General features: G+C 41.5%; 1 protein-coding gene across 1 annotated transcript in view; it reads right to left on the bottom strand.

Moving 5' to 3' along the window:
* The window catches only part of itpr3 (inositol 1,4,5-trisphosphate receptor, type 3), a gene marked incomplete at both ends in the record, with an annotated part of 155,198 nt that overhangs the window by 33,778 nt on the left and 94,166 nt on the right, over positions 1-27,254 (bottom strand). The window contains 5 exons of the mRNA XM_080853365.1: positions 1,893-1,988; positions 2,142-2,252; positions 4,017-4,217; positions 13,716-13,918; positions 16,302-16,464. Coding sequence (XP_080709491.1) covers positions 1,893-1,988; positions 2,142-2,252; positions 4,017-4,217; positions 13,716-13,918; positions 16,302-16,464 — 774 coding nt within the window. The remainder of the gene's footprint in view (positions 1-1,892; positions 1,989-2,141; positions 2,253-4,016; positions 4,218-13,715; positions 13,919-16,301; positions 16,465-27,254) is intronic.

Raw genomic sequence — 27,254 nt, 5'->3', positions numbered from 1 at the left:
GTGAAAGTGGATTTGCATACATACACACCCCGCCAGCTCCTTATTAGGGCATGCAACCGTAGAAACGTTTGCTGTCGGAATCTCCCGTAAATACGAAAGCACCTCGCGAGTCATGTCTAAGCGGAAAGTGAGCAAAAAGCGCAGCTTTAACTTAACCAGTGCAGACATGGAGGTACTGCAGGATGTGTCCATTCTATTCCACTATGGCTATTTTAACGCGATTGGGTTTAGTGTGTATTTATTTATTCACTTACATGAGCAGTGTTCGTGTACAATTACATTCACATTCAGTCATTTAGCAGACGCCTTTGTCCAAAGTGACGTACAAGGGAAAGAACAGCTACGAGCAAAAGAGACCTAGTGTAACAATAAATACTACTTTACATAAGAAATAAAAAACGAGGCAGTTCATTCCACCAACGTGGATCTACAAATGAGAATAGTCTGGATTAGAATTCTGGTGTAGTCCTTTTATTTATTTAATGACATCACGATGCCTCGTAGAATCATGACTTTAAATGTGAAACGTAATTGTTAATAATACAAATATTCTCGTATGTATTTTATTATAATTATTTTAGTCCGAGGAGGTCTGTAGTTGACGCGAACGCAAGCACCAACGGTTTCTCACAAATTCAGCCATTAACCCAGTTTTTAAAAATGCGATTCCTCAAATAACCACAAGATGGCCACGTCATGTGATTTGAGCAATGGAACTGACAGTATTATATTAAACACCTCATTATCATGGTGTGAAGTGATTAAACACACCGTTCATGTGAAATGTGCTACAGACAGCTTATGTTGTACCGTGAAGGAGGGCAACAGATCCCGGGTACAGCATACGGCGCGTCTTGCAACTGTCACCAGCAAATTGGGCACTGTTGTGCACCCTTACAAAGCGTATGGCTAAAATATCTACTTGTACCAAACCTAACTAGATACTAAATAATATTCCTATACATCTAGCCAGGCAGCTTCTCCCTCTCTCTCTCCTTTCATATCACATTGCTAATGCCTATAACAACACTGATAAAAAAAGCCATATTGCCTACTGTTAAATCTACTACCCAAAGGTATCTCCTTATCTGTTTCTGAAATTGATGTCTACTTACAAAAATGTTCTCTCTCCGTTATAGCATGTTCAAATTGCTGATGGAAGTGGAAACATTGCTCCTCACCCCCACCACTCCTCATCTATGCATATGGACAGCCGAACTTTACCCAAACACTCTGTTCTTTTTCTCCACCATGGGACGCTGCTGTAGTCTCTCCACCTGGTCTACCTGTAGAAACCCTCGGCCAATTGCACCCACCGCCACCGCACTGCTGTACACTTACTCTACCCCATACCCTATGCTAGCATTTATATACAATATACATTTTTGCCACCACTGAAATGTTTCTCTGTCCCTACATCCCTTACCCCTGTAACAGTAACCCTATGAGCACAGTGTATACCCACTAAACTGGTCTTGCCTGTATCATGTATTTACCACCGGATGTCTGTATACGTACATCTACCAAATGCTGGCTGTGTACAACCCCTGTTGTTTCCCTTCCCCTTCTGCCACACAACCCTCCCTCTCTCCTATCTCCACCCGGCCGCCTCAAGCAGATGGGTCCCCCCTTATGTGCCGTGGTTCTGCTTAATTTTTCTTCCTGACCAACAGGGAGTTTTTTCTTGCCCCTGTTGTAAAGGGGTTCAGGCTCTGGGCTCTGTAAAGCTCCTAGAGACAATTGTATTGTTATGGCGCTATATAAACAAAATTGAATTGAATTGAATTGAATGAGTTAGCGTAGACTAGAGGGTGATTTCACTCAGTTAAATTTTGAGGATTTAGAGGTTATTGCCCCTCCTTCGTTCTCTACAAAAAGGTTTATTTCCTAACCAGTTCTTTGGGTCGAAGGTTAAACAGGATCCGCTCTGCATTCTCACTGTCATGGCGACTCTCCATCAAAGCAAGCAGCAGTTTGGAGGCATTGTCCTGAAATGAGAATACGTGTGAGGTACACACATTCTAAAGCTGAAACAAATAACTCAAAAAGTTCTTTATGTGGTACAAAGAAAAACAACATTGAAACATATTTTGGGCACACATTTGAATTCATCTTAGCTAAAATAAATAGCACAGACAAACCTTGAGCTGCAACACCATCTCCATGCGATAGCGACACAGGGGGCTTATATCATTCAGGATGAGGGCAGTTATGATGTCTATGCCATTACATTCATGGGTAACAATACAGGTCTACGTGGGGGGAAGCCAAACAAACATTACATATCAGAAAAAACATTTAGTATATGACTTAATACATTAAGGGCCTGATTTACTAATATGCGAGCGCTTCTTAATCTGCGTTCGCAAATTGACGCACAGTGTTTTTTTGCATTTTACTTGGTATTTATCAAACCAGATCTGCGCTGGGCAAACTGTGTTTACTCCGCCCTATATAGGGCCTGATTTACTAACATTGCGACCGCTGCTTAAACTGCGTTCGCACATTAACGCACGGTGTTTTTCCGCATTTTCCGTGGTATTTATTTAGGAAGAGAAAATGAATCTTCAGCGAATTGGTTATATATTGGTTCACGTTCGCTCAATCACTGAACCTGATTCAATGTGCTGCTATATTGTTGTTCTGCCCGCCATCGACTACAGCAAGATGTTTAAAAGAACACGATTATAAAGAATATGATATTGGTGGCATTAATGCATAAATTGTCTATTATAACAATATAGATGTGTACATGGCGAGATTAATTATTTCTACAAGGACATGGGTTCACTACAATATATATGGACGTGGGTGCAATCAATGGTTCATATTACGTTCGGAAAGTTTGCGATTTCAAAAAAAGTCCTGTTTGATGTCTATAATTTCAGCTGTGGCAGTGGGGAAATGTATTGACTAGTGCGCCATAGCAATGCTTCGAGTACCTGTGTGAATATTTGTGAAGGCTGAGATATATGAACTGCTGATACTATAACTGTTTGAAATGATCCGGTGCCAATATTTGCAATGCTTACCAACTGATTGAATGGAATGTGATCTCCGGTTGGAGGGTTAGATGTCATCTCTGATCTGGTCCAGTAATTGAAGTATTGCGTGGCTGGTTAACCTGTACCGTCTAATGATTTCTGGTTCGCTTAATTGAAAAAGTGTTATACGAGTTGAAAAAATTCTTTCTGTGCGCTGCCTCTGTCTATGTCTTCGCCTTGCTCTTATTACTGCTGCCATATCAACGTATTCAGACTCAGTCGAAATGCGCTTCCTGGTTAAGACGTGCTTTTATGAGGCGGAGAATTAAACTGCAAATTGGAGACGTGCGCTCGACAGGCAGTTTAGTAAATACCACGCATGACATCATTAGGCGCACTTACCTTGTCTCCGCCCATGTAAATTGCGCCTCACGCCTACGTTACCACCCACCTCCACGTTTCCTCCCCTGTTCACACCCACAGGTGTTAATATGCGCTGCGGCCCCTTAGTAAATACCGTTTTATGTTTACGACCGCTATTTTACGCCAGAAATGGGCGCAATCCTGTTAGCAAATCAGGCCCTCAGTATATTAACACTTTAGGCTTTGTTTCTGTAAATGTAATTTAATGAACATTTCTGTTTTATGAATATGTGCCAAACTGTCAAGAAAGCAGGAGTAGGTGCTTTATTTAAAGATGTATTCCATTTTCAAAAGGATCACATTTGATAATTGTATTGCTTTTAAATACTTCAGTTTCATATTGAAGGGTCCTCCCCAAATTGTATTTTGTAACTATTTACAGACCACCAAAATACAACTTCATTGATGACTTGTTCCTGTGTATAACTAATATAAACTAGATTTTCATTTTCAAGGAAATACCAGTGCATGCAAAGCAAAAGAAATAAAAAAAAAATTATATATTTTTCTGTTATATGACTAAAATGATTGTTCATCTTATTTCTATGTGTTTTGAGTTGAGTTTGTTGATCTCCAGGTTTTGACTGTTAGATGGAGCGTTGACCTCACCTGGTTCTCCTGACATGGTCCTTGGCAGTACTCTGTGAGCGTCTCTAGGGTCTGGATGATCAGGTCAACATTATACTCATTGATGTAAAGTCCAAGCAGACCTAATCCCCCAGTAGTGCTGCCACACATGATGTCCAAGAACTGTAGAGTTTCGCACACCAAGTTGTAATTTGTCTTGTTGTTCTGACAGCGCAGGAAATTCTGTGACAAATTGAGTGACAAACTTAACTAGAGATGGATTTCCACAAAAATATGCAAAGTGTGATAGCAGACCCTCACCCAACAAATGACAGATTATACAGCCCAAATGGTGGTTATTATAATTTATATATTATAAGGTTGTAACCATAATGCAAAAACATAGTTTTGACATCGACGAGTAGTCTCATTACTCTTGTACATACCCTTGTAATAGTAACCTTAATGAGCGCAGTGTATACCCACTAAGCTGTTCTACAATACTTGAATGCTCTCTCCCCATCTTATTCACTATACATTTTATATGTGTCATGTACATACCATCTTTATGTTTGTATGTATCGTGTACATTTGCCACGTGGACTTTGACTGAGACAACTGCACGGCAATATTGGGGTGGAAAATATATTCTAGTGCCAGGCCGTGTAGTTCTTTTACAATTAATCAGCAGAACTGTAAAGTTGATGTGAAAATGTACTAGAATTGTTAAGATCCCAGCGATCTAAGACATTTGTATTGCGATTGCTGCTTGTGTTCTGTTTTGCTACTGTTTTGCTACGTGTTTTCCTATGTTTGTTTTGTTCCTGTGATCAGGCCATGTGCGTTTGTTATTGGTTGCAGACTCCGCCCTCTGCCTTTCCCTGACCTTTCAGTAACTCACCGGTTTCCCATTTTACCCCGTGATTTGTTGGCCTAATTGTTTCTCCCTTGCCTTGTTAATTCCCCTTATTGTTTTCACCCGTGTATTGCTCTGTTCCCATTCATTTCGCTGAAAGTTTGTGCAAGAATTCTGTTCACCTGTGTTAATTATCCCTGGCCCAATTTATCGTTGATTGCTTTACCTGAAATGTTTCACCTGTGTATTCTGTTCCCCCAGCTATATATTGGTCTGTCCCTCTTTAGTTCACTGTCGGATTATAATTCTTATCGATGCATATCTATGCCCGAATTCTGTCTTTTCCCGAGTGCCTGTGGTATTGTATACGATTTTCTGTTTTGTGATCTTCCGTGTTTTGCCCTTGGAATTCTGTTTGCCTGTTTTGTCTTTCGGACTTTCTGATTTTTGCTCTTCTGTGTTTTGCCCTTTTGGAATTGTTGCGTGTTCTGTTTTTGGAAGAAAATAAATCTCAGTGTTTTTGCAATCTGGTTTGTGATTGGGTCCTTGCCCTGAGAAAGCCTAACAAGAATCCAGTGAAGTGAGGCTAAAATAGGAGTAATATACTCTAATCTCTGAGCCTTGACTAAAATAGGAGTAATATACGTTAATCTCTGAGCCTTGGTTAAGCATGGCTGTTGAGTATGGAGGACCAAACCTGCCATATTTACAAATGAATGAATAAATAAATAAATGTCCACATCAATGCATTTAGACAGAAATAAATGGATAAATGTAAAAATGAATGCACAATTGTCAATCAATAGTTACTTATAATTTACATTTTTGTACGTATTTATTTATTCATTAATATATTCATTCATTCATTTATTCATTTATGTATTTATTCATTCAATCATTCATTCGTTGTTCCCAATATGATAATGAGAGGAGGCCAATAGGCGTGGAAACTGACGTTCAGACATTTTGCAATCAATCCAGAGCCTTGATGATACTGATTAAATTCTATGGCTGTTTATGAGATCGCCAGGTTATTGCTCTCAGGTTGTGCTTTATGCATACCATGGGATACAAAGGCCTTTTGGGACGTTTTGTTCAACATTGATGCAGTGTGTTAAGCTCCTAGCAACTAGCTGGCGTTTGCTATCGCTAGTAGCTAGGATAGCTCAGAGTGCAATTTTTCAAACAGTAACATTAGCATTTTGATGGTAACATTAACATTTTGATTTTAACATTAACACATTTGTTGGAGAGACTAGTTATGTACTTCTGATGGTAATAATACTAGTTGCCATGAACAATTACTGTTAGGGGATGTTCTCTCAACTAGATAGTTAGTCGTCATAACTAGCGATAGATAGCTAGCTAACTGCAAGCAGCTTCATTTATTTTGGAGCAGACATATGTGTATTTTGCGATATGTTGAGTTGGGAGAGGGGTCTCCCACACTGTTTAATCCACAGCTGGCAACTTTCCTCCTATGTTTTGGGCTTTGAAAAATGCGAACAAAGACGACGTATCCCTCTTATCTCTCAGGGTACCTTGTGTCAGATCTACAAGTCCCGTTGGCCACTGGGGACGGCCCAGTGTTCCGAAAGGCCAATTTTCCGAAATCTCAATATTGCAAGAAAAAAAAGTCCCCCTGGCATACTTTAGAACTAGTTTAAGTGGCACAAAACACACACACAGCTTTTAATTTGCGCAGCGGAGACGCTCATAGGACTATCACGCATATCACTTTTCCTAGGCAATATTTGTTAACTTAGCCTACTCTGGTTTTGAATATGGGGTACCATTCGTGCGAAGGAAATCACCGTTATTGTAAACAATGCACCTAGTGGGGCCGGCAAAGTGCTCAGTATCGTGCCAAATGCTCAAATTGATCGTATTTGGAGGATCATTATTGTGCAGTCGACCTCTCTAGTCAGAGCTTGCACAAGAGGGTGGAACATAAGGGAGATACCCTTTCCAAAACTTGTCAGGGCGTAAAAACTAGTTTGTGAAAGACCCAGAAAAAAAAAATATCCGATGACGCAAAATTCCGGACAATTTTGGAATCCCAACATTTTTTACGCATTTTTTAGGTCTCGGAATGTCCGAGTAAAAGAGGACGTCTGGTCACCCTACAAAGCACAACCTGAGAGCAATAACCTGTCGATCTGATACGAAGCCATATCATTACATCAGTATCATGAAGGCTCTGGATTTATTGCAAAATGTCTGACCGTCAGTTTCCACATCAGTTCCCACGCCTACTGGCCTCCTCATTATCATATTGGGAACAACGAATGAATGAATAAATAAATATATGAATGAATGAATGCATGAATGAATCAATGAATGAATACATAAATGAATAGACGAATAGATGAATTAATAAATAAATGAATGAATAAATGAATAAATACATAAATGTAAATCATAAGTAACTATTGATTGACAAATGTGCATTAATTAATACATTTATCCATTTATTTCTGTCTAAATGCATGGATGTGGACATTTATTTATTTATTTATTCATTCATTTGTAAATATGGCAGGTTTGGTCCTCCATAGTTGAGTTCTGCACCCCTTGAAGCCGAGCAATACAATGTGGATTTCAGTAGGACAGTAGTCAAGTTGTTATGAAATCAAAAAGTATGAATAATCCTGTCAGTGTCATTAAAAGATAGTATTGGGCCTCATTTACCAACACATTTACAAACACATTTTTTTCTTAAATGTGTTCCACTGTTAATGGAGAACACATAAGCTTCTCATATATACAGCACTGAATGGCCTTACTACCAACTCATTTACACCGCTGACGGCCTTACTAACAACTCATATATACAGCAACAAAAAGAATGGGGCTCTGTGCTGAAGAGCATCACAACAACCCCGAGAGTAGAGCGTCTGTCCGGTATAGAGGCATTATTTGGGTTATGAGGATAGTAGACGAACAGTATAGAGACATTATTTGGGTTATGTTAGTAGAGCGTCCAGTATAGAGACATTGTTATGTATGTGATTGCATATGATGTGTGTGACGTATTGCACCCTGTATGGTTACAACGCACCTGCGCCTGGCTATGTAATGAGACTCACCTGCCTGATGATTGAAGTAAAGAGAGCGACACGCTCAAGTAAACCAGAACTATGTGTCGGTGACGTGTTCTTAATGTTGAATGTGTGTGTATATACTTATAGGAACATACATAACAATTGGCGACGAGGTCAAAGATATGCACACTCGGGAGAAGGGAAACTTCACAAGGATCTGAAACGAGAATTGGGAGAAGTTCGTCGATTCTAAGCGGATTGCTGGAGGAAGCTAGCTAACAAACTCACTGGAATAAATGTCTGAGGAGGAACTAAACGAAGCGGAATATAAACCAAGGATGGCAGGAGCAATCGGGAGACTGGACTGTTTCGACAGCTCATCGGAGGATTGGGCAACGTACATCGAAAGGTTAGATCAGTATTGTGTAGCCAACGACATTGCCGAAGGTAAAAAAGTATCTGTCCTTTTGTGTGCAATGGGAGCTAAAACGTATACATTGTTGTGTAGCCTCTAAGCGCCCATTAGACCAGCAGAAAAGTCTTACGGAGAGATAGTACGTGTCTTACAAGAACATCTGAATCAGAAACCACTTCTCATTGCTGAACGTTTTAGGTTCTATTAACGTAATCAGCTAAAAACAGAATCGATTGCTGTCTTTGTAGCGGAGCTTAGGAAACTGACTGAACATTGCAAATGTGGGGGTAATTTAGCAGAGACTCTGCGTGATAGATTTGTGTGTGGATAGGACAGAGAAAACATACAAAAAAGACTGTTGACTGAGAGAGATCTGACATTCCAACGTGCCATAGAAATAGCATCTTCCATGGAAACTGCTGCAAAAGACACGGTGGAATTGCGAGAGCAGATGGGGCAAGAGCATCACGTACAGAAAATGGAGTGGAGGCCACAGAGAATTAGGCCATGTTTTCGCTGTGGAAAGAATTCACACACTCCAGATGATTGTTGGTTTAAAGAGAAAGAATGCAGGCAGTGTCAGAGAACAGGCCACATAGCGAGGAGAAAAAGGGTTATAAACAAAAATGGAAAAATCTAAATATCCATGATGTTGAAACATGCGAATCAGACTCTGATCAAGATCTAGCCTACTTTGATGTGTGTTCATTGAACAAATCCGACAGGGGAATTATCTGGGTTTCACCCAAAGTGGAAGAGGTTACATTGAACATGGAGTTGGATACTGGGTCCGCCTTGTCTGTGATCTCTAACAAAGACTACAAGAAGCACTTTGCACACCTGCAATTGAAATCTACTGCTGTGATGCTGAAAACATATACTGGGGAGAGGATTACACCACTGGGCGTGATCACAGTGAATGTGAAGTATGCTGACCAAATGCATGTGCTATTGCTGTATGTTATTGAAAAAGGAGGTGCACCCCTGTTTGGACGTGAGTGGCTGCGTAAAGTACAACTGGATTGGGAGTCAATTAAAGAAATGCAATCTGTAACAGACACTGCAAAACAGAGCTGCAGCTACACAACTGAAAGACTGAGAAAAATACTGATGAACACCGGAGAAGTTTTACAGGAAGGCATTGGGACGTTGAAGCACATGAAATGCCAGATTGTGTTGGAAGACGACGCAGTCACCAAGTTTATCAAGGCTCTTCAGGTACCATATGCCCTTCGCCCCAAAGTGGAGAAGGAGCTCCAAAGCTTGGAAAACGTGGGCATTCTATCCAAAGTGGACTGGTCAGAATGGGCGACGCCTATCGTTCCAGTAGTAAAGGGGAATGGATCAATACGCATCTGTGGAGACTTTAAAGTAACCATCAATCCCGTCTTGAAAGCTGAACAATACCCCTTGCCACATATCGATGACATCTTTGCAGCATTGGGTCAAGGTAAGCGGTTTTCCAAGATTGATCTGGCACAGGCGTATCTACAGATGGAGATTGATGAGTCTTCCAAAAAGTACCTCACGATCAACACCATGAAGGGCCTTTATCAGTACAACCGCCTGGTGTTCGGCATAGCTTCTGCTCCAGCTATATGGCAGAGGGCAATGGAACAAGTCCTACAAGGCATACCAAGCACACAGTGCTATCTTGATGACATAGTGATAACAGGAGCCAATGACGATGCACATCTTGAAAATCTGGAAAAAGTTCTGAAGAGATTAGAAGACTAGAAGGATTAAGGGCCAACAAATCGAAGTGTGAGTTTTTCCAGGATTCTATCAAGTACTGTGGTCATAAAATTGATAAACATGATCTACACAAGTGCAAGGACAAAGTTTAAAGGCACCACCACCACAGAGCATTACTCAACTGCGCTCTTTCTTGGGCTTGGTAAACTATTACAGGAAATTTCTCCCCAATCTATCATCAGTGCTTCACCCACTGCATGGTTTGCTCCAAAATGGCACTAGATGGCACTTGTCAAAAGAATGTGAAGATGCCTTCAAACAGGCAAAGCAGTTAGTTTTATCTGACAATGTACTTACATGTGATGCTTCCCCATACGGGATTGGGGCAGTACTATCTCACAGGTTCGCTGATGGAGCAGAGCGACCAATAGCATTTGCTTCAAGATCTTTGAATGCAGCAGAACGCAACTATGCACAAATTGATAGAGAAGCTCTTAGTCTAGTCTGGGGAGTGAAAAAGTTTAATCAGTATTTGTACGGCAAACACTTTACCCTTATCACAGACCATAAACCTCTTGTGTCCATTTTCAATCCAGAAAAAGGAGTCCCCGTCATGGCTGCTGCACGTCTCCAGCTGCTGCACGTCATAATATAGTTGGGTACAAGACTGGAAAGTTTGGTATATATAGGTTGAACTGAAGTGGAGATTTTTTCCTTGGAGTATGACAAAAAACTAATTTTGAGAAAATCGCATTTAAAGATTCCAGGAAGTGTCAAGCCATACCACGTGATGCGTCTAAACTAATCACGTTCATTGGTTACTGCTGGAAAGGAAATGTCCTTATTTGGATTACATAGCGTTGTGTGGGAGATACAGAGCTTTTCAACGATACCAAACATGTCAGGCATCAGAAAGCCGATATACTGCACGTTACCTTAGAATGCTAACTTTCCAGGAAACCTAGGAGAATGCTGACGCCGCAAACAGACAAAATGTGAATAAATATACACATTAATGTATAATTAGGATATTTTCTTTATGCTAGTATGAAAGATTATATGTTTAGGGAGTAAACTAGCTCAAAATCTCAAAATTGACCACTGCTGAAAAAAACGATGTTTTTGCCTGCCGTGTCTCGTCCTAAGGCCATGGACAAAGACGGTGGATCGATTCAGCATAAGATTGCGAACTTCCTCTTGCCGTATCGAAACAGCTCTCATGCCAAAACTGGACAGACCCCAGCCATGCTCTTTCTAGGACGTCCACTGAGATCACGTTTGGACTTACTGAAACCCAACCTACAACAACATGTTGACATCGAAGGTTGTGACGTCGGCGCCTGAGATATGGCTGCCGCTGCCGTTGCTCCTCCAAACTTTTTTTCATCTTTATAATGTTATTTTCACATGTATTAACAACATGTCAAGCGCGAATCACGTACGACAGAGAGGCTTTACTGAATATCAGGCTGAATCTTCAAATTACAAACGCATCTTGGGACTTTCACTCCGTTGGTTACCAGAGTTGTTTACCTGGCTGTTCGGGCAAGAATAAAGGAGGTGGTGTGTGTATCCTGATCAACAACCAGTGGAGTTTGGATGCGAAAAAAACATCGTCCGGCTGCTCACCTGACTTCAAACATCTAATGGTCAAGTGCAGACCATTCTCTGCAGTCGCTGTTTACGTTCCACCTGACACCTTCCGTCACATCCCACGCCTTCGCCTGCTTTGTGTTTGTAATGTCCTGGTACATGTCATGAGACTCCTGGCTATGCCTAGCGCCAATGCAAGTGGCAGCTTTTTCATGTAGCTCTGGTGTTTTCTATTCATGTATGAATTGTTTGTGAGTTGTATGTGCTTATGTGCTGAGGTGTGTTTCTTTACTGTTCCCACACTGTACTCCTCTAGGAGCATAGTCTGGGTGTTGTCTTTCTCTCCTTCTCTTCTTCCCTATCTTTAGCCAGTTTCACTCTGGCAGGGGGACTGCCAATGGAAACTAGCCTTTTGGCTACAATTGGGTGCATTTACATTCTAATGTTTATTAATGCACACGGTCCCTCTTCATCAAATAAACAAATCAATCAATCAATGTACAGCGAAAGCAGTCTGGTGCTGCCTTACCTTCAAAAAGGCGATCTTTGCGCACCTTCCGTGTTGGACAGAATGTGCTGGCCAGAGACTACCGCAACAATAGTCAGAAATGGCAACCAGGTACCATCGCATCGCAGACTGGGTTGTTGGCCTACACCGTCAGCGTCGGCCAGGACGTGTTCTGGCGTAGACATGTTGATCAGCTGTTGGATGCAGCTGAGCAGACAGGCAAGGACTTTGAGCCTACCCCTAGCTGGGATGAACTTGAGTTCAAAGATCAAGTCCCTGACAACAGCCACACCCCTGAAAACCAGGCAGATGCAGTAGGCCCACCTGTAGTCCAAGAGCCTGCTGAAACTGTGACTGAGATGCCTGCTAGGAGTTACCCGGACAGAGTTCGTAAACCACCAGAGAGATACAGACCACATTTACACATAGCCGGGTATTTTCAGAAACGAATATTTCTGCCCCTCCGTTTTCAAAAATAACGTTGTACAAACAAGGTCGTTTTCAAAAAAGTTTCTGTTTACATGAACCCGCATATACGCCCCCAAGCGCCATCATAACTATGCCAAACCTGTAGGTTTGCATAAGTAGGCTAATCCATTACATTGGCTATGAGTCCTAGATATTTAAGCGTATTTAATCTGGGCTACTACAATAGGTAGACAAAATGGAATGGAAAACTCGTTGTCCACTGGTGAAAGTGCGGGGGATACCATTGTTAAAGCCAATAGTCACAAACTGGGAAACGGTTGAGATTCCGTTAGGCTATAGGGTTGAAAGAATGCAATCCTGCGTTTGCCTTAACGTAAATGAGCACTACCTTAACAGCATCCATGATCAGTAAGCAAACTAACTGTAAACATAGGACCATCACATGACATGATGCATTTTTAGTCGCATTCTGTGACGTTTCAGAAACTAAAACTCCGTTTGACCCAGTACACACCCAAACACAAAAACTGAGTTTTCAGAAATCTCCACTTTGGCCGGAGTTTTTAGAAATTATCGTTTTCCGTGATAAAACCTCAGTTTTTGTGTAAATGAAAAGCCAAACCGCATGAAAATATCTGCGTTTTCCCACCGTGTAAACGGGGTCACAGTCCACAAGATTAAGAACCTGTAATTATGTTGTTCAGATGTAGTTAAGTGCTATACCCCTCCTTAGTTTAAATAAGAACATCAATGCTGAAAGGGAGGAGTGTTATGTATGTGATTGCATATGATGGGTGTGACGTATTGCACCCTGTATTGTTACAACGTACCTGTGCCTGGCTATGTAATGAGATTCACCTGCCTGATGATTGAAGTAAAGAGAGCGACACGCTCAAGTAAACCAGAACTATGTGTCGGTGCCGTGTTCTTAATGTTGAATGTGTGTGTATATACTAATAGGAACATACACAACAGGTTAGGACAGAAGAGCGTCCAGTATAGAGGCATCATTTGGGTTATGATAGTAGAGCGTCCAGTATAGAGGCATTATTTGGGTTATGATAGTAGAGCGTCCATTATAGAGGCATTATTTGGGTTATGATAGTAGAGCGTCCAGTATAGAGGCATTATTTGGGTTATGAGGATGTTTACTTTACTGCAAGACTTTTTGCCTTCAGACTCAAGGAACTGTAATAATCACCTGCAGGTCCTGGTTGTGGTTCTCACACAGAAGTTGCAGGAAGCGCAGGATGGGTTTCATGATGCCGACAGAAGGACCCATCTCTACCTCCACCTCCTGCTCAGGCTGCTCTGGGGCAGGAGACAGGGGAGCATCTGGGGGCACTGAAGGACTGGAGCTTAAGGGGAGGACCATGGTCTGTGGAAAACCTAGCTGCTGTGACCCTGATGTCGAAAGAGAAAGAAATAAAGAAACAAAGAATTCACAGTTAGACAAAAAGAGGTAGTAAGAGAGAAATTAAATGAAAGGAAGAGAATAGGGACAAATCTGAGAAGTATTTAGACATTTGTCATAATTCGTACTTCAAATCAAATGTTTGTTTTTTTAACACAAGATTTATTTAGAATTATTCATTCATGACCACCTGCCTAATCTGCTGTTAGTCTTGACTTTGCCTCCAAATGAGCTCTGCCCCAGGCATGGTCTACAAAACCTCTGTCGTTGCCCTGTGCTACTTGGCACCTGTAAGTTGGAGGTACGGCCACCACTGATTCAATTATGTTGTGCTACTAAATGCTATTAGGTTTTAAAATTTTACAACTATTGTTTTCATCAAAGTGACCCAAATCTTCAGCCTGGTCTAAGGCATCTAGTTTGACAACTATGATAACTGACTGTTCAGGGGTCATAATGTTTTGAGTCATTGATGTTTACAGATCTGGTTAAAAGGACATACCATCTCATTCAATATGTTGTATTTTAAAAACACATCAAATCTGTGAAACAACACATGGAAATAGGGTAGATGGAGATCCTTACACTTTGCTAATCGACAACCACTAGCAGACCATTAAACATACCATTAGTGGTAGCACATAGCAATGGATTGTTTAATTGGCAATACCTCAGTGGCATTGAGCTCAATGAGATAGGGGAGACAGTGCAACATACTATAGTCCTTGAACAAACAGATACAATATGATGTAGTATTGATGTGTATTCTATGTTACATTGAGGGGCTTGAGGGGCCTTACCAGGGACGTGCAGTCATAGGAGGCAGGGGAGGCAGAGCCTCACCTGTCATTTTGAAAAGTAAAAAAAAAAAATATTTAAAAAAAAATTTTTTTTTTGTATAATAATCATATATATTTATGTATTATAAAATGAATATTCATATTTCTCTAGTTATCTGTGTTACGAGTGTCATTTCTGCATGATTCCGAGCATTTTTATTATCAAAATCGCTGAATTTGAACATTTCCGGTTCCCAGTGATCAGCCAATGAGCATTGGACGTGCGGTCAAGGGAGGCAGATGCATTGCAGTCTATGGGCAGGGTAGGCAGTGCCTCCCCTAGGATTGCGAAATCACTCCAAACTGGGTTTTACGCATGCGTGCGCAAGCGTAGAACCTTTTGAGTTGAGCTGAAAACGCATTGAAAAATATTGCAAGGGAGGCACGCACTTCCACGGATTCAAGAAGGGTGGCGAGCGAGAGGGCACTTGTTGGGTATATAATCTGAGGTTGGATTTTCTTCTTCACTTCTCTACTTGAGTTTGACAGCGAAAATGGAAGATTGCATTGCTAACCTGAGGCATGTTGAATTAACTAAGAATGTTTAAGTATTTTAAGTTAACACAGTAGTATTACACATTTGCATTGGAGTATTTCACGTTTCCCAACGGGACTACATATTCATGCGCAACACGAACCTAAAGAAGCTAAAGGCTGTTGATGCAGGAAAGTTGCCTTGAAGTTGTGAGCAGACTAGGTAGGTGCTAATCCTGAGCTAAACTAGCCACTGACTGCATTCACTCAAGAAGAGGACAACGGATTTCCACTGATCTATACTGATAATCGTGAGTGGATTCATTTTGTTTCACCTCAAACTGACGGTTATGAGCTCCAACGAAAGTGCACCAACTTTAAATTATACTGGCCAGTAGAACATTTTGGTATTGTGTGCTATGTATGCGGTGTTTAACTGTTTACATGTTAATATGTTGTGTAAATAAATATGGAATTGTTTTTTCGAAGCTGTCCGAGTTGGTTAAATGGTCATTTAAATGAGCATCCCACCACCGTAGTTATATTTTCTCCAGACAAAATGAAATGAGCCATATCATTGGTGGGACGGCTACATACACTAGCTTGCAACTATTAATATCTTATTAATAACTCATCATAATACAATAAAAAAACAATCGTTTGAAAATAATGGTATTAGACAATAAAACAACGTTTTTTCAGTTCTGATCAGATGACAATTTTAAAACCATAGACATATATACATGTATATATACATTATATATATAGTTTAAACTAGAGCTCAAAATGACGTAATCACTTCCGGTTTCTGTGCCTCACCAGCTCCGAACCTCACTGCACGTCCCTGGGCCTTACTGCATGCTACTGCTATTAAGGAGATGAATTGATGAAAGGCGATGAGCTGAAACTAGGTGAATGTGGGTCCAAGTGGAACCAAACAGTTTTACTGGTGCGAATATAACCAGTGCAAACACTTAAGTTAAATGTATCCAATAACGTCTGTCTAACAAGTTCCGGATACTGTATTCCGTCATGTTTGGCTGCTTCCACCCAATCTCACCAGTGTCCAGGTCTTTCTCATCCTTGGCTTTGTTGCTCATTTCTCCCACATTCACAGAGACTGTGGCCTTGATTTCCTGTTGGGCATCTTTCATTCGATCATTCAGGACCTTAAAGAAGGTCTCTGACTTATTGTCACCCATCATCAACTTGTAGAAAGAGTTCTGAGTGGATGGCAAAAAAAGGAAAGAGATCAGATGTTCACCACATTGATACAACAGTGCACACACAAATACACTAAATAGACTACACAAAACTTTTATCAATGTTGTTAGCACTTTGTTCTACCAGTTGAGCCACGGAAAGACAGGAATATTTTAACATCATTGTAAAAGATGTCTGAGCATATAAGAAATCTGCATGATCATTGCCAATATCTTAATAAAATTAATATTAAAAATATATAATTTTTGTTTTTGTCCTTGAACCTCATTCTCACTCACAGTGAAAACAATGTATTGAATGTTTATTTAGTCTTATGGTTTTGTGTGGGAATTGTTGCTCAACGTTTAAGTTGAATCATTAATCAATCCCCTAGTGACCTAGTACCATAAACGATAATCTTCTGACAGGCTTGCAGTGAGAACCATTGAACCAGAGAAGGGCAAGGGGGAGGGGGGACTACTATACTGTAGTTGGCAATTTGGTGCTGTGAAAACTATTTTTCATATCTTCAGGGGTGGACCGACCTGGACACTGTGTGTAACCTAGACGACTAGTAGTAACAACAGGTGTGTTTATCTGTCCTCCACATGACCACATAAAGTACTCAACAGAAGTGAGTAAGCCCCTGTGCAATATTATTTAAATGTTAAATGATTTTAAATCACCCCTTTATAACTGCATTATTTCTAATTGCACAACTAGAGTGTCCCCTCTTATAAACAATCAAACAAATATTTAAAAAGACTATACTGAAAATATAGGCATCAAACTTTCAAAGTACAAAACTCAATGCAACATAGGTGAATACACCAGTGATCACTGACACAAAAGTTAGAAAACCTGTGATCATTGAAACCAAATTGAGAACACCTGTGTTTTTCAGTTAGCCTAACTGCATGAACATAGTTATAAAATTACCTGATAACAGTGCTGTGTCTATCTGCACGCCTGCACATGGTTATAAAATGACCTGATAACAGTGCTGTGTCTTATCTGCACGCCTGCATCATGGCTCCACATGGTCAAGAATTGTCAGATAAAAAATCTTATTGTGAGACTTCACAAAAATGGAAAGAGGTATAGGAAGATGCTATAAAAATATATAAATCAGTCGAAACACAGTTGCAGCTAGCCTGACGATGTCATACTCGTAATTCTAGTCAGAATATGAGTTTGATACTAACCCATTGGGCTGTAATTATGGGGCGTGTTTCAACGAACCAGGGGGAAAAAATGCCTCTTCGCTCAGTTGGATACCTACAACCAATCAGAGCAACGTAGTATGACCATCTGATACATTAAAACTTTTACCTGATCCTGTAGGAAGGACGGCAAAAACATCTTTTCGATCGACAAATGCATTGATCGCGTTTCTCTGTTCCTCTTTCAAAATGAATGCGTCAATCTGTTGAGATATGCCTGCTCACGTACTTATTAGCAGCCAGGCTAGCTAGCTACTATGTGTCTTAATAGATTTGTGGTCTAAGCATTAGCATTTACCTAACAATAATGGTCTAGAGCGCTTCAGTTAAGACATACAATCCTCGGCAACATTCGTTTTGCACATACACAACTAACCGAGTCAATGTAGACATAAAAAAGTCGTGTAGATAGCATAATTCACTTTAATATTTCCCACTAACTCCCGAGACGCCGCCATCTTGGTAAGCTCTACTGTTAATTCAACTCAAGCGTTGGTTGATAATCTGTCCATCATCGTTTAAAGCCTGCCCTGACAATTTGATTGGAACGGCATAATCCGGTGATACTCCGCTGATACTCCGGTGATACAGCCGCTGATACTCTCTCCCCAACTGCACAAAGCCAGACCGAACTTCCCACACCAAAAATGTTGTGGGTGGGGTTCGGGCTGATATCCAGGCTAAGTTGCAGCAGTAATCAGGACATATAGAACGAGTCACGTTACCACAAATCACAGTGATAAATAGTGAGTTCTACTTGCACAATATAGCTCTGAAAAATAGACGGCAAGGGTATATTTATTTGACCTTCTTATGTATCTTATGTATTATGTTTCATGGAATCATGCATGTACCATGTATATATTGCACATTTATGCACAAATCCATCTGCTTGCTCCTGATTCTCTGAGTTTCCCTTGCCCTTGTCACAGAACGAACAGACTTCGAGATGGTAATTGGTTGAACAAAGTTAATTTGCAGATGAAGACAGCCAGGGACACACAGAGCAGACAACAGGTTGCAGACACGTAGATGCTGAGGTAGTGTTCGCCACGAGGATACAGGCTCAACTCACGGAGGGGCGCAGGCTCGTGGCCCTGCCGAGAACTAAGAATGCTGGCGGTTAAGCGCGCAGAAAAGAACACTTACAGGCAACCTCTGTACGAACTAAACTGTAAACTATGAACGCCGTTGCGGCAAACAAAACACGAGTCACACTCGGCAAGGGATTAACTAAACTGAAAATAAAGAGGTAATACAAAACAGAAACAAAGGCGAAGCTCAAACAGGTACAAACTATGACGGGGAAAGGCAGTAATCAAACTGAGAGTCAGGCTGTGGGAATTCTCTGGTTTGTGTATCCGTTGAAGTGCGATACCAGAAACCGAGTGCAAGGAGTGGGAGGTATATGTAAGGCTGTGACAGGTGTGGTTGATCAGCTGAGTGCAAATGCGGTGCAGGTGAGTGAGGATGCAGGTGTGAGTGATCAGTACTCCAGTGACAGAGCGCTCACACGGTTCTGTCTGAATGCGTTGATACATTAACAGCTCACTCACATTGTTGCGTTGGAATGCGTTGATGCGTCAGGGTTAACGCATCCCCATTCACTTTGAATGGGATGACGTCATCCTTTGCCGAACTGAAATGTGGCTCCGTTTGGTTCGTATGCGTTGCGTTTCATGCTTTGCTTGCGGCAAGAGTTGAAGAATGTTCAACTTTTCGAGAGGCAATGCATGCGTCAGCCAATCAAATTCCCTTTCATGCATAACTGACAGCACAGGCGCCCGTATATGCTCACGTCTAGAGAGCGGCATGCTCAAAAAAAAAAAAGATGGCTGACCAAACGCCGTAGACGGTCGTAGTTGTACCTACAAGTTGGTTGTTTGACTTTTTTTTTGTTAGATTTTTTAAAAGTTACCGAGAAATAGACACTGTACAATGTAAAAAAAACCTTAATTGTAACTGAAAAATACGTATCATAGGATTTGTGAGGTGTCTGAGCACCATATCTAATGAGGGTAAAAGCTTGCTAGTGACGTGATTGGTTTGTTGACCTGTCAATCTCACTATAACGTCTCCGGTATCAACAGAACCCCACGCGCCAGACTCCTCCTCCGCCTTCTGTTGGATCAACGCATTCCAACGCAACAATGTGAGTGAGCTGTAAGGGCGACCGATCCCCATTTACCAAGGGGCACATCAACACACGGTGTTTTTCCCTATTTTCCGTGGTATTTATCAAACCAGATCCGCGCTGGGCAATCATTATTTAGCGCACCGTTGAAAGACGGGAGAAATCGCCTGCAAGTTACTGCCACCATGAAGATTCGAGAAAGAGAAAATGAAGGTTCAGCGAAGAGGAGATAGATATATTGGTTCACATTCGCTCAATCACTGAACCTGATTCAATGTGTGTGTGTTTCTGTTTCGGTAAATGTGTTCGTGGATTGAAGGTGGGAATGTTTGGATGTGGGTGCAATCAATGGCTCAAATTAGGTTCGGAAAGTTTGCAATTTCAAAAAAAAGTCCTGTTCGATGTCTCTAATTTCAGCTATGGCACTGGGGAAATGTATTGACCTGGGAGCCGTAGCAATGCGTCGAGTACCTGGGTGAATATTTGGCTGAGTGAAGGCTGAGATATACCAACTGCTGATGCTATAACTGTTTGAAATTATCCGGATGCCAATATTTGCAATGTTGTCCGGAGTTTAACAACTGATGGAATGGATTGTGATCGCCGGTTGGAGGGTTCGATGTCGTATCTGATCTGGTACAGTGATTGAAGTATTGCGTGGCTGGTTAACCTGTACCGTCTAATGATTTGTGGTTCACTTAACTGAAAAAGTGTTATACGAATTGCAAAAAAATATTTCTGTGCGCTGTCTCTGTCTATGTCCTCGCCTTGCTCTTATAACTGCTGCCATATCAAAGTTTTCAGACTCAATGGAAATGCGCTTGCTGGTTAAGAATTATCCCGCAAATTAGAGACGCGCGCTCGCCAGGCAGTTTTAGTAAATACCACGCAATACATCATTAGGCGCACTTAACTTTTCTCCTCCCATATATTTGCGCCTAACGCCCACGTTCCTTATAACCTCCCATGTCGTTGCGGTACACACCCACAAAGCGTAAAAATGCGCTTCTACTCAAATGCGCCTCCTTTGTAAATACCGTTTTATGTTTATGACCGCTATTTTACGCCTGAAATGGGTGCAATCCTGTTAGTTAATCAGGCCCCCAGTCTCTAGAACCCAGAAGCTCTCTGTCAAAATGCGCAAGAGTTTCTAAAATAAATAAAAATAAACCCGTCAAATTAAGTGGCCTGGCTTGAACCCAATAGAACACTTTTGGGTGTATTTTAAAGAGGAGTAGAAGGGTAGAGCAACACAACCCCTCCTGAAAAGAGCAACTAAAAAAATGTAAGACATTTGTGCACCACTAGTATTCTCCATTCCAAGGAGGATTGAGTTCATCAAACATGAAGGTGAATATACTTAGTATTCAACAAATCTGATTCCTAGTAATGAAGCGTTCCTACTATGGGGCCTGTATTTTTAACATACTACTGTAAGGCGCAGGGACGTGCGGTCAGAGGAGGCAGAGCCTGGTGTAAATCTCTCATGACAAAAACGATTCGATTCGTATCTCGATGCATGGGCAGTTTGGCACGATACGATACGAGAAAAGATGCATGTTGATAAAAAACGATTCAGTACAATATGATACGATGCGATGCGATGCAATGCGATGCGATTCGATTCGATGCCGTTCAATTATTGAAAACACTAAGTCAGGCATCCCAACCTGCAAAAAAATCATTTCAGGGAGGTATTCCCCCCCTAGGCCTAGATATTTCTGTTGTGGTCCCTAAAAGTTATAAAAGCATAATATCATTCTATAGGCTATAGTCCTATGCAATTCTTTGTTAATTATGTTTAAATATGTAGATTACTTTTAGTATTTATTATATGCTGCTAATACTTTCCTATTTTTGTTAACTGCTTTTATTTGTATTCCATTGCAACTTTAACCAAGTCTAAGGAGCTTGTTGTTTTCATGTAGCCCTGGCAACTAGCTGGCATGAATAATATGCACATGAAATTAAACTTGTTGAACTCAACTCAACCTGTCTATAAGAGTAATTTAACCCACCATGGGCAATGCTGAAATCACTGTAACAGATAGTACAGCGTGCAAGATGGTCATTGTGATTTACTTTTATAAGAGAGGGGTACACCTTTGTATAGTCTGTTGTAAAATGTCTTATATTTTCTTTTTGGGGGCCACTGTCCCTGTGCCATGGTGCCCCTGTTCCTAGATACACTGAACTGATTAATTCGGTTCGGCAGAAGAGATAAAAGCCCGTCCACACTGAAAATTGATTGGGAAACAGGCTAATCAGGATGCTCATGAGGCACACATGCACACTGCCTCACACACACACACACACACACACACACACACACACACACACACGCAGTCTCTAGGTCCCTCTCCCTCTCTGTCGCGCGCGTGCTACACAAATGCTAACACGATTTGGAGCACGTCTATCTTGTGTGCGCAGTCTTGTTCGCCCACTCTTGATTCCGAGAGATTTTAAGAAATTTGCGGGCATCAGGGAGTCGTTATCAATATGTGGGAGACTCCCGGAACTTCCGGGAGACTTGGGATGTCTGCACTGGCATTTGCACTGTTCATACTGTGCTTATAGTTATGATAGGACATCATGATGGCTCGGTCTCGGAATCATGACTGTAAATGTTAAACATAATTGTTAATGATACAAATATTCTCCTATCTATTATATATATATATATATATATGATAGGAGCCTGATTAGCCTGATTAGCCTGTTTCTCCCTGCCTCCATCAGAGCTGCAGACACCGTGCCTATATTCAAATCAAGACTTAAGACATTCCTCTTTAGTGCATCATATAGCCAAAAGTAACCGCGATTCCCGACTAACAGACCTGCAGACTGATTCGTCATTTCCTGTTTGTTAGATGGATCAGGAGGAGCCTCCTGGGCCTGATCACTCCCCTCCTCAGCCCGCCCCGAAACGCCCCTGCAGACCGGCTCCAGAGCAACACCAGCATCGCCCACGCCGCCCTGCTCCCCATCCTGGGCCCTCAACTCAGTCATCATCCCCTTGACGACTTCTCCCGCTTGATGTGACGACCCCCACCCTGGTCATCGGCAGCTCCATGGTCCGAGATGTCCACACCCCCCCCTTCAACAAGCGGCCCCTGCAAGGTCCACTGCCTCCCCGGAGCCAGGCGTGTTCCAATCGCTGTTGGATGTGGAACTTCCCTCCCCACCCCCACCACTCTGCACGTAGTCTCTCTACCTGGTCTACCTAGAGAAACCCTCGGCCAACCGCACCCACCGCCACTGCATTGCCGTACACCTACTCTACCCAATACCCTATGCTAGCATTTATGTACAATATACATTATTGCCTCCACCGAAATGTTTATCTGTCCGTACATCCCCTACCCCTGTAACAGTAACCCTATTGCCACAGTAATCTGGTCTTGTCTGTATCATGTATTTACCACCAGATGTATGTACACATATGTCCAGTGACCAAATGCTGGCTGTGTATTGCCCCTGTTGCTTCCTTTCCCCTTCTGCCACACTACCCTTCCCCTTCCCCCCTTCCCCCCGTCCCACCTTCCTGTCTCCACCCGGCCGACCTCAAGCAGATGGGTCCCCCCTTATGTGCCGTGGTTCTGCTCAAGGTTTCTTCCTGCCTAACAGGGAGTTTTTTCTTGCCCCTGTTGCCGTTGTGCATGCACTAAGGGGGTTCAGGCTCTGGGCTCTGTTAAGCGCCGAGAGGCAATTGTATTGTTATGGCGCTATACAAATAAAATTGAATTGAATTGAATTGAATATATATATATATCTATTTATAATTATTTAAATCCGAGGATGTCTATAGAAACACGCAATCAACAACGATGAATCTTCCTTGGCTGAAGTAGCTAGCATAGCATCGGCCATTGAAAATGAATAGCGAATCTAGCATAGCATTGTTGAGAATCTGTCATTCTCTCCAGGTCCTTGCGTAAATACTGATAATACAGCCTGATTTGTTTATGATATGCAGGCTTTGGCCAATGACAGGCTGTCATTATTCTGACTGAGATAAAATGCATGTTCCAAACTGGGTTTTGAGCATGCATAGAACCTTTGAGTCAAGCTCAAATCGCATTGAAAAATAATTGTTGGTGAGGCACACAGTACCTCTGCCTCAATGAAGGGGGCGAGCGAGAGCGCACTTGTCGGTATGTGACGTTGGACTTCTTCTACACTTCTACTTGACGGCGAAAATGGAAGATTGTATTGCTAAGCTGAAGCAGTTCTCAAAACTGGACTTTCAGTCCAAACGTGAAATGATTAATAATGGGAGACCAATGCCAGAGCTAAAAAGGTCTGCTTCCAATGACGGGACAGAAGGTATTGACATTTGCATTGGAGTGTTTCACGTTTCCCAACGGGGCTACATATTCATGCGCAACACGAACATCGCTAAAGGCTGCTGGTGCAGGAAAGTTGCTTTGAAGTTGTGAGCAGACCAGGTGCTAATCCTGATCTAAACTAGCCACTGACTGCATTCGCTCAAGAAGAGGAGGGAGATTGCGGGAGAAGACAACGGATTTCCACTGAACTTTACGGGTAGTCGTGAGTGAATTACTTTTGTTTCACCTCAAATTGACAGTTACGAGCTCCAACAAAAGTGCACCAACTTTAAATCATACTGGCCAGTAGAACATTTTGGTATTGTGTGCTATGTCTGCGTTCTTTTTAACTGTTTGCTTCTTAATATGATGTGTAAATAAATATAGAATAGTTTTTTTCTAAACTGCAAATTCAAAACTGTGTCTGAGTTGGGTAAAAGGTAATTTAAATTAGCATCCCACCACCGTAGTTATATTTTCCATAGACAAAATTAAATGAGCAATATCATTGGTGGGAGGGCTACATACGCTAGCTAGTTACTACTAATATCATGGCTGAGGTCCAATAGTCTTAAAATTCTGTCTTACTACCTTCCTCTCTTAAATAAGAGAAGGAAGGACCGTCCCAATTTGCTTAACTATTTTCTTCTGGGTTATAAGATACCTTAAAATACGTCACATAACGGTCATTTTTCAAGGTACCACCGATGTAGCCTTGATGCTGTCTATTACCCGCATACCTGTGCACCACGACCCTCCGGCAACTGAACAAACTCCGCTGACGGTCGTGTTTTGTATGTAAATGTACACTTTTCCGCGTTTTCGTGCTTAGATTTTTCCAAAGTTAACGAGAAATAGACACTGCACTATCCGACAACACCATTATTGTAACCAGCAATAATGGTTGATGTGATTTGCGAGTCGTCAGTCAGCCAACTTTCTAACATCAGTACGTTAGCCTTCGTAAGTTAGCGACGTAAGCTACGTAAGTCACCTACGTTCTTTCAGCATACCAACGTCTAAAAAAAGATTGTTCGTAAACAACGTTTTTTTGAATAATCTCACCCTTAAAAATAACCTTGCGCAAGACAGCTGTCTGGACGAGACATCAATGTTGTAAGACAGCTCTCTTACTTTTAAGAGAATTGAGACGCAGCTTTTTTTAAACAACTAGAGATCAGAATGACGTAATCGCTTCCAGTTTCTGTGCCTCACCAGCTACGAACCTCACGGCACGTCACTGGTAAGGTGGTACCATTTTGAATCATTTGCCATTAAAGTGATATTGCACTGGTGTGACTCACTGCTGTGTACCATGGAAATAAATTTGAAGTTGACACCAGTATAAAAACATGCTTCAGAAAGTGGTAAAATGTTGCATACTGTCTCTTCAACACACTCCATTTTGTCGGTCACATACATTCGACCTTTGTTGTGTTATTTTGATGATCAAATTTCTACCCAAACATTCATTGGGTCTTGAAGGTCTTGTTAACAATGCCCGTTTCCACAGCGTCTGCTGAGCGGTCATTCAGTACAATCTTAAGACATATCTACGAAGTACGATGACTGTCAAAAGACTGACCGGACTGGTTCTCATGCATATTCACACAGATTTGGAAATCGACAGTGAAAAAGTACTTAAACAATATGCAAAAGGAAAAGTAACTTAAATTAGAAGGGCAATGCGTTTTGGCTGCAACTCATTATTTGCGCACGTGTGTGTGTGAATGAACGTGAGTTTTAAGTTGTTGTTTAAGTTGCGCATACCTCACAATTTTTTTTTCTGCAGGCACCCCTGATATACTTTATACTTTCAAACTAAATTAACATAAAAATGTCCCATTGGAGTGAATGGTAGAACATTCTATAACTGTCAATCATGAATTATCAACAGTAAGTTGTCACTGCTTCAATCTCTGCTGCTGTCTCTGTCTATGAATCCTCATCCACCCACCCACCCATCTTTCTATCTATATATCACTTTTATGTTAATATCCAACTTCCCATCCATTTCAATTTCATGTGGAACTAAACGGTGAAATTGGAACGGTAAACTGGCCTGTAAGTCTGGCACAACGAAGGCCTACACCCAGTACTATTGCACAGTTGCCATGGCAGCTACACTCATTCCTTAAGGAGGTAAACTTGTACTAAAACCAGAGAATTTGCTAATATGTTCCTTGAGCGGTCCCCTTCAAAATGACATCTGATACAAGTCTTTCCCCCACTCCATTTAATCTTCAGTTTATTTTGTCCACAAAGTCAAAAGTGCATTCAGGCTTTTAGACTCTAGCTGTGAGGTTGCGGTATCGCGCATACTGAAAATAGGGCCAAGTGATAACGAGGTGTGACTTTTTCCACTACCGTGTTTTTGGGATGCAAATATATCACTCTTTTGAACACATAATGTTTTGGGAAGAGAAACGTTTTATTTAGCTGGGTCTAGCAAACCTGCCGGACTACTTTCGGTTTGACCAAAACTGGACGAGAACTCTGCTCAAAGGACGCTGCAGTCGGTAAGTCAGCGTGATTGCATGACACTGGTGATGGGGGATGCCATATAGATTCATGTAAAAAATCCCGAACTATCCCTTTAAACTGAGAAGTCAACAAAAAATATTCTGCTATTCCACAAGGATAGGTTGATAATTAACAAAAGCCGAAATAAATAAATAAAGCATTTGAAAAACCTATCCCACTCTTCAACAACGAGGATATTGATCTAATGTTTACAGTTCAACTCACAGTACAGTAAACAGTTACATTGGGAATAGCACCAACAGCATCTACAGCATCAGTAACCGCCTAAGCATTGCACTGGTTTCAGCCACTTTATCTATAACTGTGTCACTGCTTCTAGACATGAGGATTTCCTTTTCTGTGCACATTTACATGAAATCCTCCAAGTTCTCCTGACTCAATGAGCTTCGAAGCCTATTCTTCACAAATGTTAGGGTTTGGAAAGCTTCTCTCACATGCAACCTGTGTGATGGACAAAGTCAACCCAAACTTATATGCTTACCTAATGACATGATAAGCATCTGTGAGGAGGTTGTACAGTGAGAGTATTAAATGGGCACAAATGGCACAGTTTTTGCAGGAGGAACAGGTCCTGCTTTCAA

The sequence above is a fragment of the Sprattus sprattus genome (genome assembly GCF_963457725.1).
Source record: "Sprattus sprattus genome assembly, chromosome: 16".
Classification (NCBI taxonomy): domain Eukaryota; kingdom Metazoa; phylum Chordata; class Actinopteri; order Clupeiformes; family Clupeidae; genus Sprattus; species Sprattus sprattus.
The sequence above is the reverse complement of the archived record's forward strand: the minus strand, read 5'-3'. Positions and strand labels throughout refer to the sequence as shown.